Source organism: Typopeltis vanoorti, chromosome 9 (genome assembly GCF_054136105.1).
Source record: "Typopeltis vanoorti isolate ZY-2024b chromosome 9, IOZ_Tvanoo_1.0, whole genome shotgun sequence".
Lineage (NCBI taxonomy): Eukaryota > Metazoa > Arthropoda > Arachnida > Uropygi > Thelyphonidae > Typopeltis > Typopeltis vanoorti.
Genome location: NC_143557.1, coordinates 120,070,340 through 120,083,167, shown reverse-complemented (window position 1 = coordinate 120,083,167; position 12,828 = coordinate 120,070,340). Strand labels below are relative to the sequence as shown.

Sequence of the window (12,828 nt, the reverse complement as noted above, 5' to 3'; positions counted from 1 at the left end):
TGCATTGTCGTCATGGAGCATCCAGTTTTTTGTGCACCAATCACTTTCGCCAAATGTCCTCCCTCAGAAGCTTTAAAACCTGGCAGTAGAACTTGCAATTGATGGTCTGGCCCCTGGGGATGAATTCATGATGCGCAATGCCGTGAATGTCGAAAAAGACGATTAGCATGAACTTGGTCGAGCTGCAGACCTGCATCGCCTTTTTCGGTAGTGGAGATGATGGGCTCTTCCATTGTGAAGACTTGCTTCGTCTCAGGGTTTCACACCCAAGTTTCGTCACCAGTAATGATCCTCGACATGAAAGACAGTCATCCATGGCACGCTGACGGAGTTCTTGGCAGACTTTGACGAGGTGTTCCTTCTGCTCCTGGGTCAGCAGATGGGGATGAACTTGGCAGCAACACAGCGCATGTTCAAATCACATGTGAGGATTGCTTGGACTGTTCCATATGATACACTGACAATGGCATCAATGTTGTGGAGTGTTCTCCGACGATCCTCATGCACAAGTTGCTGAATGGTTTCGACATTTTCGGGGGTTGAGTTCGTTGGTCTTCCTGATCTCTCATCGTCTTCCAGCGATGTTCTTCTGCTCTTGAAGTGTGCATGCCACTCAAAACACCTCGAACGACTCATTGCAGCATCGCCGTAAACTTGCCGAATCATGTCAAACATCTCTGTGGCAGATTTGCCCAGTTTCATGCAGAATTTCACGTTCGCTCTTTGTTCTAATTTGCTGTCCGTGATGAAATTGCAGACGTGGTAATGCACGTGGTCAGAATAGCACCAGTTGCACAGTTCCCGATGTCTTTTGACACGCTGACTTATGAAGGTTGGTGCTCCCTGTGACTGTGCGTGCAGCCTTGTGCTGCCATCTGTTGGCATGTTACAAAACTAGTCTCGAAATATTTTGATACCACCTCGTATACGCTCAATCAGAAAGAAATCAGAAAATCGAAGCATTCAAAATGAAATGCTTAAGAAAAATAAATATGACTCACTGGTCAGAACACAAAACAAATGAGCAAGTCAAACATGAATTAAACTATAGAGAAGATATCATAGCTATAATTCTTAGAAGCGCAATTAAGATGGTTTGGATACCTCCAATGGATGTGCTTTCAGAGATACCAAATATAGTCTCGAATGGAATCATTGAAGGAAGATAATCAAGAGTCAGACCAAAAAGAACTTGGCTACGGTCTTCGAAGGAAAGGTCACACATATTGAGCTTCAAAATGAGAGTGAGAGAGAGAGAGATTACAGAAATGGTCAGAGATAGAGCCAGATGGCAAAGATTTGTTCATAGGGAAATCAACCCATCATCTGACAGATGAGAAAGAAGAAGAAATTTTAGTTGTGGTTAAGCCAATACAGAATTCAGTTTGGTAGGCTAAGTCCCATGTGGCCAGTCCATTCTAGTTCATTCAATATCTAGGTGGATATCAAATAATGGGATGCATCATGAGAAGGTTAGGACTGGACACTGGGTCCAAAGTCGTAGTCAGTTCTCCACATTCCTTATATGTAGGTTATGTAGGGATCTTCTTTGAATTAACCAGTTTTGACCTTTGAGCAACCCTTCGATGAGCAATGTACATGACAGTAACACAATCTTTTACGACTAAGTCTAGACTTCATGGGGATCCGATAGTAATAATACTTATCGATGTAAAGAGATTCTTATGACTTAAACTTGTGCTTGATTTTAATGCAAAATGAATGACTCTGTTCTAACTACATTGCAGGTTGCCTCTGGTATGGATACTTGGACACCGATAATCATTCATTTGTAACTTAAAATAGCAGAACATATTATAATTGATCAGAAATTATATTCTTGTTTCAATCCTACACTGAAACATAAACATAACCATAAAGTAACTTCCAACTTATGGTAATACACATTATAATCAAGCAGAAAACTTTAAAATAGCAATTTATGGGGAAAAAAAAACATCTAATAATAATTCATAAAAAGGTAATTTTAAAAAGTAATTCATAGGTAAAAAAAACTTGAGTAACCAGTCACTGAACAGTAATTAACTGAAAAAACAATTCATCAAAAACAATAAAAAAATTCATCAAAAAATTATCAAAAACCCACAATTCACCAAAAAATTAATCAAATACATTACACAAAAAAAAAAGTAGATATTAAAGATTCAAAGATATTAAAGATACAAATTTGAATATTTGTAGAAACTATGAAAGTTTCATAAATTTAACTTGAGAGCTTATAAGAATACAATCCTGGGCATTGGAATTGCCTTAGCTTGCACTATTTAATAGAACACAACTGCTGCCCAAGTGACCATATGTTTGTCTTTTATTAGTGCATTATTATGAAGACACTGCCCTGACAGCTGTTTTGAACTGGTTGATTCTCTTTAGAGACGAGGCAGAAACCTTTAGAGAGCAAAAACTCTCATTCAGTACTAAAGAAATCCAATGTCAGAGGAATGTATTTTACGCAAGTGAACTCTCAGAACCTCAAAACATTCATGACCATGGTGGGATTCAAATCTGCAGCTTGTTGGTTCATTCATTCATTTCATTTCGTATGGTGATTCAATAGCCGTGAGCCTGACTACTTATTAACTGACTAAAACACTGACTACTTATTAACAACTCTAATAAAATTGAATAAATTATTAACAATCTATGAATAATGTTTACAAAAAAACATATATCAGATTAAAATTTAAAAGTTGTACCTTATCTTTCAACTGCCTGGCCAACTTCCGTCCTTCTGTAACAAAATCGACATAAGTAACATCTTCAGGATCTATAGTTGCTAAAGTTGCCAGCCATTCTTCCTCTACTAGGCCTACCAACCCAAACTGTAAACGTTACAGTGAGATAATGATCTTGTTCATATTATTAATAATAATAATAATTAACATTTTCACTGAATAACTAAATTTATTCTAACTACAAAAAATTTTATGTTATACACCTCTGAATCAAAAAATTAGAATAATCAAAGAAAATGTGTTGAATGATCTGCAATTCTAATTTAATGCATAGAAAATAATTATTGCCAAATATGATTTACTTCCTGTCCTCTTCCGTGGGATGGGTTGAGTCTTCCGTGTTTCCACAACACCCTCCAGGAGTCTCAGTTTCTTGCATGACTGGTGAGCTGTCTGTATGTTTGTAATCCAGAGTTGACCTCTATTGATGTTATCCATTTAGTTCTTGGTCTTCCTTTTTTTCTTTTAATCTTGCATACAGAGCAATCTTGCATACAAAGGTTGGGTAGAATATGAATCAGCATCATCTAAATCTATGTACTTTGTAGATTACATAACCATGTAATCACATAAAAATGTAAATATAAATTATAAGAAAACTGTTATTTGAAAACATTCACAAGATTAGAATAATTTTTAATATGGTTCAAAATATTAGAATAATGCAAAAATAAATGCACAAAAATTACAGTCAAAGGGAAACAACATGATAATTAGTACTTTGTTGCATTCCTCTTAGCTTTTATGACTGTTCATAAATGGTTGGGTATATTATTTACTAGTAGTTCACGGTCTTTTTTTTTTTTTTTTTAATCAAAACATACCAATTCCTTAACTATAAACTTGAGTTTGGCCTTCTTTGTGTAGAGTCACCATACAAAACTTCTTAGCTTCTGATATATCACTCATTCAACCCATGTTTAGCAAATGATTAACTGAAATCCATGTGCAAACGATTCCTCACACACACACCAGTCAGTTCCGCAGCTACTGAAATATATGCTATTTCTATGTCTTATCCTGTCTTAAGCTTTTCACGAACCACTGACATTCATTAGCTGTGGGCTTCACAACCATCTCAAGGATAAGGTAGTTGGCCCTTTGCCTCCCGATGTGTCCTATGTCTGTAGATGTGTGTGTTCACAGGGCTGGTTTCCCTGTTCTGGGGGACAAAAAACCCAAGTTTCCAGGTGAAAAATTCCATATAAGATTGGCTAACTCACCTTTAGTCGAAAGAGACCACATAAAGGTTCCTCACTCTTCGAAGGGAATTGAATCCAGGTCTTTTCGACCAAGGGGTTTTGTCTATACCAACTGAGCTATGGAGGCTCATGCTATTTCTATGCTCTCCTCAAAACCAATCGGAAAATTTGGAATATTCTAATATTTTGGACCACATTAAAATTATTCTAATTTTGTGAATGTTTTAAAATAAGTTTTCTTATAATTTATATTACATTTTTATGTGTTTACAAGGTTATATAATCTACAAAGTACATAGATTTAGATTATGCTAATCAGGGGCACGCTAGCCATATGTGCAATGTGTGCGATGTACACAAGCACCAGGATAGTAAAGACGAGGAAATACTTTAAAAAAAACTTTTTTTAAAGTGATTTTTTTTATTGGAGGTGGGGGGGGGGAGGGAATGGGCCACCAACTAAAGTTTTGCACACAGGTGCTGGACACTAATGGTGTGCTACTGGGTATAGGGACACCCACTAAAGTTTTGCACACAGGTGCCGGACACTACTGGCACACCTCGATGCTAATTCATATTTGGTAATAATTATTTTCTATGCAATAAATTAGAATTGTAAATCATTCAATACATTTCCTTTGATCATTCTAATTTTTTGATCTGTAGGTGTAATATAAAAATAAACCAATATTAACGATTTGTTTATTTCATTTTACTCACCATAATCACCCTTATAATAAATAAAAATAAATCATGAAAAATGCTGAGAAATTAAAGAAATATCATGACTTTAATTTTGGGGTCAAACAGGCCCCATGTAACTAATTATGTAACAAAAAAAAAGGTGCGACTAATTAAGGGTTAACAAGGCAGTCGAATTTGACAGTATACTGCCACGTCTTGAGGGAATGCCCTACAGAATTAATGACACCTTGGGGACAACTATTTAGCATGAACCTTGTAACAGAGTGAGTATCAAAGGCTTTTGATAGACTGCCACATGGCAAGCTGGTAGCTTATCTGAAACAAATGGGATTAAATAACAGACTAGTAAGCTGGATAGCTTATTGGCTGCTGGACAGGTATCAATAGGTTGTATATAGAGGAGTAGTATCCCAAAAGAGGAAGATCATTAGTGGAGTGCCACAGGGATCTGTTTTGGGACAATTATTGTTTAACTTGTATGTTAATGACAATGGGATCAGCTTAAGATGTGAGGCTGTTTGCTGCTGAAGAAAAGTTGGGAAGGGCTATAAGAAGCAGAACAGATGTTGTGGCCTTGCAGAAAGATCTGATCAGATTATGTGAGTGGGCAAATGATTGGAGTTTTCAGTTTAATGTTGCAAAGTGCAAGGTCTTGAAATTTGATAGGCAAGGCTGGGATGCAGAGTATACAAATAATGGAGAAATTTTGAAGGAGGTGGAGAAGAGAGATCTGTGAGTGATAGGGGGACAGAGACTTGGTTCCCCTGCATATGGCTTTGATCAGGTTACATATGTACTACTGTACACAGATTTGGTCAGCTTGTTTTCAGAGGGATGAGGATATCTTGGAGAAGGTTCAGAGAAGGTTTACTAAGTTAGTGAGGTCTATGGAATGTCAGATACAAGGAGATTGATTGCAGGAAGGCAACATACAGTGCCTTGGGAATAGAAGAAGAGGGTAAAGTAGAACTAGAGACCATCCATGGAAGCTGTATAACGAGGATGTGAGCAGGGGGAGTGAGAAGCAGGGTCTTCGCATGGAGAGTGATTGGTGAGTAGAATGCATTGCCTGAAAGTGTGATGAGTGTAGAAACTGTGAATGGGTTTAAGGTGCAGTTCAATGATCTTCTGAGCTGAGAGAATACAGATCTCCCATGATGAGTCCTTTAACTCCACGGAGTTAAAGGACTCATAATAAGATAAAAGATAAAGGATAAGATAAAGGACAAATAATAATAATAAAAGAGGTTGGGAATATTTTGTGAAGGTTAGATCACAAGAATGTCACTTTGAGTATAAGAATTAACTCTTTGTTTGGCAAATGGGGAAATCACAACAGGAAAAAAAAAATTTGTTTTGAATAATTAGATACAACATGAACCAATTGGTAAGAAAAGTGACTTAAAATTTTATTTCTTATATTTTTCAATAACTATGCAATGAAGCTGTGAAGCAACTTTGCCCAGATTTGACATGACAATCTAAATGTGTCTGATAACATAATTTTATTTCTTTGTATGAAAAGCAACAAAACAATTTCTTGTAGGCACAAACCACTAAACTAAATTACATTTTGTACATCTTACAGTTGAAAATCCATTTTTGCAATGTCGGCATCGACCTTTTGCCCCATGAATTGGCCAATGATCCATAGAATCATACCATACATCCTGTATGGATACTGGCAGTGCTGCCTTCTTCTTTGGAACTGCTATCTACTGATGGTCTTCCTGGCTTTCTTTTATTTGCATGCATCATTACATTTGAGATGTAAAGCCTGAATTGCTTTAGAGGGTTCTAAAGCAATTCAGGACCGAAGAGAGTTACTTCAATAAAGTAGCTCTCTTTGATAAATCGATCTCAGAATCTGAATTATCCCCATCTGAAATATTTGGATTTGGTGATGGCAGTTGCTAATTTCCTTTTTCCATAAAAAGAAACAGCATTAAAAGGTAACATACCTTTGTTCTTTGCTTATAACGACAGTAAACAGATAATCTCCCAAACAGAAACTGTAATGGCAATGTTAACTGAAGCATAATCAAAAGGCAGAAAATACCATTTTCCCTGCTCATCTCCCAGCAAAAAAAAACACACACTTGGAAAATGATACTCAGCTGTTTATAAATCAAGAAAACATGACACCAATTTTGATATACTTCCTCTATCACAAAACAAAACAATGGCAACATTTCTCTTCCGTTTCTCACTTCTTCTCATCACAGTGAACAAAGTGGTGTCATTTGTTGGCAAAAACACATGATTCAAAAGTGCATCCATGAAGACGAATGTTGCCTCGAAACAATAATGATAACAATTGGGTGGAAACCCTTACTGGCATGGGAAAAGAACAACTGTAAAGTCATGTTGCCTGAGAGCAACACTGTTAAATAAAGAGTTAAATAAAATTATGTGAATGGAAAATGAAAAAAATTCTGAAGGATTCATTTTAGTTGAAACAAACGTTCGAAAACTGCAGTTATTTAAAAGACTGAAAGAGGGCCAGTTACATAAAGAGATAAGTAAAATTAAAATATCATTAATGAGAGATTTTAATATGAGAGTTACTGATCGGGAGAACGAAAGAACTAATAACAAAATGGGTAGTAATGGCATTGGGTAATGTTAATTATAACCATTAATTATCATTTCACTTATTAACTAGAAAATTAAGAAACATACTGGAGACTTCCAAGTTTAGCTAAATGATGATGTTAATGATATCAAAGTGCATAATAGTAATTATGATACAAGAAGAGAACTGAATATGCTCATCAAGGTGTAGACTATCAATTCAAATAATACACTGAATTTCCATTTTTTTTCTTTTATGTTGAGCCCATACACGAGAAGTTGGTTAATCAATCTACAGTATGTAAGTACCATGTATGGGTAGTGTGTGTGTGGGGAAAGAAGGAACTTGTTTACATTTGATTTAAAGCTTGAATATTGTATTCCTTGAGAAACACATCACAGGGGAAAGACTGTTCCACAATACAGCAGAAGCAGGAGTGAAGAAGGTGGAAAAGAGAACTTGTTCTGTGGGTTTCAAGATGACTGTGAAGAGATGTTGGGCAGCAGCTGCACATGTTCCAACAGACTTAGTACTGAGTGGGGGAATTATTGATGCTATTCCAGATGAACATTTGCCATGGAAATATTTATAGAATACACATAATGCAGAAACCAAATGCCTATGCAAAAGTGGGAGGAGTGAGTTGGTAAGAGATGAATTATTAATCAATTTGATTGCTCTCCTCTGTATTGAGTCAAGCATTTTGAGGGAACTCTTAGGGACCCCAATTCCAAATGTGAGAGCAGTATTCAATAGCTGGGTGAATTTATGATTTGTATAAGGTTAACAGCTGTTCAGAGGTGAAGTAACATCTTGAGCAAAAGAGAAAATCCTAGTTTTTTTTTTTAGAAGTTTAGGATGCAATGGTTGTGATGAGTTTATGGCAGAAGAGGCTTGATGTCAGGGTGATTCCAAGAAGAGAATTCTCATCTTGTCTGGAAATTTCAGTGTTGTCAAAAATAATACTGGGAGAAAATGATATTTTTTTTGAAAAATAAGACAAAAGTGGGTTTTACTAGCATTGAAATTGACGAGGTTATCTGAATCCCATTGGAGGAATGCTTGGAGATCAGAATTGAGGGCGGTGATGGTTGATGTTTTGTGGGTTGAAGCGTGTTGTGTAGAGTAAGGTTTATCAAATGAAAGAAAGGAAGGAGTGCAATGTGCTGTCATCTGCAAAATTGTGTATTGGAATAGAGATCAACTGAAGTAGATCATTGATATATGGAAGGATGAAGGTTGTTGAGAGAACAGAACCTTGTGGAACTCTGGCATTAGTTGAATGGTGAGAGGATAAGGAACCATCCATGCATCCAGATAGAAAGTTGGCAATCCAACTGCAGAAGTCCTGAGTCAGACCAAATGATGGGAATTTGCTTAGTAAGCCTTTGTGCCAGACCCAGTCAAAAGCTTGGGTGATAACAAATGCAACTGCTTTGTTATTCACCAAATTTCTCCATGGCATTTGTACAGAAATGGATGATATATGCACGTAGATCTTCTGTTGATCAGCAGCAACAGAATCCAAACTGGTGGTCATCTAATAGCTGGATGCTTCGAGGTGGTTTAGGAGCTGGGAATTGATGGTTCTCTCCATTTCTTTAGATAGGGCAGTAGTTTGATGGCAGTGATTTGTTGTCCTTCTTTGGAATGGGTTAAATATAAGCTAATTTTCAGGCTTTGGGATAGATGCCAGCAGAGTAAGAGAGTATATACAGGAGACATAGGATATGCACATACAGTCGATTTTTGGGAGAGGAGTTCCAGATGGTGCAGCGTATAAGAATGGAGTCTGTACAGTTCAGAGTAGGAGTATGTTACTGTAGAAGAGGAAGTGGTGATAATTAAAACTAAAATATCATTAATGGGGTATTTCAATATGAGAGATACTGATGGAAGAATGAAAGAACTTCTAACAAAATGGATAGTGATGTTTTGAAGCAACTTCATGATAATCATCTGAAGCACCATGTACATGAAAGCTGTAGTATCATATTCCTGAATTCTAGCCCTAATCATTTTTTCCAATAATATGTCCACTTCTCCAAGATTATTGGAGTTAATTTGCTGCCTTTGTCTTGATAGGTTTCTTTATGTAATGGAACTATTTTGCTCTCTTTCCACTCACTTGCAACCCTTAGAGCGCTGACTTAAAAGATCAGATTTACTGCCAATTTACTCACACTCTAATAATACAAAGAAAGGAAGATGTCTATGAATCCCATGGTCATATATGCATCAAGATTTTGAAGTTGAAATTTTTTTCCCCCACTTGGTTATACTATACATTAAAGATGCCAAGAAATTATTCTTGGTTTAATCCTTTATCCAAGTGTAATCAAACAATTTTTGAGTATGAAGTATCTTTGAAACTGGGAAACTCGATATTGAGACTAAGGACTTCACATAAATTGCCTTAGTATCACAATGCAATGCACATTTCTACTGAACCAGCTTTGATTACAGTTTTCAACTCTTCTTGATCCAAAGACCCATGCTGACTGCATAATTGAAATAATTCTTGTTAGAACGAAAGCTGTCACACCCAATTCCACCAAACCCACTAACGACTATTCAAATTTTCTACTAAAATAAAGAGCCAAAGACTTCATTTCACGATTAAAAATTATATAAATTAAGTGGATATTAATCCAACATCATTTCAAAGCCGAATACAGAAACTATAAAAGTTTCATGCAGAAACTATAAAAGTTTTGTGCAAAAATTGACTAGAGAGCTTGCAGGAATACATGCTGCCATACTACGAGTTGCACTAGCCGAACCTAATAGGAAAAGCACCCATATATACTGTCTTCTATTGGTCCATTTTGATAGGTTTCACTAGTCTGATAGTTGCTTCAAACTGATTGGTTTTTGTCAGAGACTAGGCAGAAACAACCTAAGAGAGCAAAAACTCTCAGTACTAGGGAACTTGAAGCATTGGAGAGGTGTATTTTCCTTAAACACAAGAAAGATATTTAATTAGCCAAATATTTCGGTGTGGAAATAGCAGACCATCTTCAGTGGCACTACAAGAACAGTTTTAAAAAAAATACAAGGTGGAATACTAACAATAGATCATTTAAAAATAGAACAAGTCACGTGATGTTGTTATATCACTAAGTATTAAAGGGAATATTTTTAAGCAGAGAGATGATTGAAATAAAGATATTAATTAATAATATTAAATAACATAAAATTAATATGAATTAATGAGTTATCCTGATTAGACTTTCCCAGATTTTTGATAGATATACAGTCATTCTGATTCAGGTTAGGACGATGGAGTAATGCCTCTATGCTTTCTTTGAATAAATGTTTAAATTTATAGCGGGATCTATGTAAGAGGCAAGTTTTTGACCAAAGGATGTTGTGGTTAGTTTCAATCACGTGCATTTTTCAGGGTTGTGATGAATGGAGGATTGATGTTCTTGGATTCTTTTTTCAAGAGAGCATCCAGTTTATCCAAAATAGGAGAGATCACAGTTGCAGGGAATTTGATAAGCTCCAGGAAGAGACATAGTTGAGCGTTTGTCTTTAGGAGAAGGAAAATGGGAAGATAATTTGTTAATTCACCTATTAACTTATTAATTAATGAGTTAATAGGTGAATTCACTTGTTAATTCACCGATCTATTGTTAGTATTCCACCTTGTATTTTTTAAAACTGTTCTTGTAGTGCCACTGAAGATGGTCTGCAATTTTCAGACTGAAATATCTGGCTAATTAAATATCTTTCTTGTGTTTACATGCTTATATTATTCAATCTTTATGTCACAAGTATCCTTAAAATATCGTGTTTTCCGTAAGCGAACTCTCAGTTGGTGTGTAAAGTATTTACTAAAATAAAGAGTCAAAGGCTTCATTTCGGCAATGCAAAATTAATATAAATTAAGGTGGATATTAAATCCAACATCATTTCAAAGTAGAATACAGAAACTATAAAAGAAACTATATGCTATGTGCACTATATGTATACTATATGCTATATGTGTGCAGAAACTATATGCTTTACACACCGACCGAGAGTTCGCTTATGGGAAAATACATCTCTCTGACACTTCATGTTCCCTACTACTGAGAGTTTTTGCTCTCTTAGGTTTGTGCCTAGTTTCTGACAAAAACCAATGAGTTTGAAACAGCTGTCAGACTAGTGAACCCTATCAAAATGGACCAATAGAAGGCAATATATGGGCGCTTTTAGCATTCATGCTTTTCCTATTAGGTTCAGCTATGGCAACTCATAGTATGGCGGTAGTGTATTCCTGCACGTTCTCTGGTCAATTTTCGCACGAAACTTTTATAGTTTCTGAATTCGGCTTTGAAATGATGTTGGATTTAATATTCACTTAATTGATACAAGTTTTCTATGTTTGACCTTAGTCCAATATCCTAAATGAGAGACAAGTCCTCTTCTCTCTCACCTAGGATAATGGACACAATTATCAATACCTCCGTCTCTCTCTTGCATTCAGATGGCACTATCATCATCTGAAGATAGCCTTCTGTCATCATTCTTTCCTTCCAACTCTTATATAGAATAATAAAACAAATCATCTCCTGACAGAAAGACAGAGGAATCTTTAAAAGCATGGTTATCGGCAATTGTATGATACTCAAGCTGAAATGCTCAAATATGGAGGTATAATAATTCAGAAGACCTAGTTAGTGGGTCAAATTCCAGATGATTGGAGTAGAACTCTCACAATACTCATCTATAAAAATAAAACTGAATGCGACCACTATAAAGGAATTTCAATATTGAGGGTCCTGATAAGATTTATTACGAGTATACCTGAGAAGCAGCTATGAAAAATTGTGAAAGGGAAGCCTGGAGAAGAACAAGACGGAATCAGGCCAAATACAGGTTGTCAGGATCAAATTTTCACTTTAAGACAAATGGTGAAGAAATTATGGTAATATAACAAGGATCTGTATGTTAAGTTTTGTAGATATGGAAAAGGAATATGACAAGATGCCAAGAGAAAAGCTGTTCAAAAAATTACAGTTGCATGGTGTAAATGGGACATTGTATCAAGCAAAATTTAGTCTATATTTGAGTAAGTCAGCAATTAGAATTGAAGGAAATACATATAGGAGGATGGTTTGATGTTAAATCAGATGTGAGACAAAGGTATAAAGGACAGTGATATTAAACCCGACATCAAAATTGGAGATGTTAATTTCAGCTCTTTACTTTATGCAGATGACATTATTATTATTATACAGGTATCTCTGTGGAGTCTGAAGACTCATTGTGGGAGATCTATTATTTAACACACTAGCCATCATTCACACAATACCTATCATATCTCTCCTTAAACTCATTCACTGGTGAAGCATCCACAACTACCTCTAGCAACCCATTCATCATCCTCCTAGTAAAAAAATGTAGTCCCGACACCCTTACTAATCACACTCTTACACAGCTTCCAATGGTGATCCCTTGTTCTCTCCCTTCTTGTCATGTACTGAAAAAAGTCTTCAATGTCAATCCTATAAAACTTCTTTAATATCTTAAACACTTCTATCATGTCTCCTCTTTTTTCACCTATCAACTAATTTTTGAATTACAGACTACAGACTGTCAA

General features: G+C 35.9%; 1 protein-coding gene across 1 annotated transcript in view; it reads right to left on the bottom strand.

Moving 5' to 3' along the window:
• The window catches only part of LOC150103475 (uncharacterized), a 384,849-nt gene that overhangs the window by 277,378 nt on the left and 94,643 nt on the right, over positions 1 to 12,828 (bottom strand). The window contains exon 5 of the mRNA XM_090397834.1: positions 2,718 to 2,843. Within this exon, the coding sequence (XP_090253960.1) occupies positions 2,718 to 2,843 (126 nt within the window). The remainder of the gene's footprint in view (positions 1 to 2,717; positions 2,844 to 12,828) is intronic.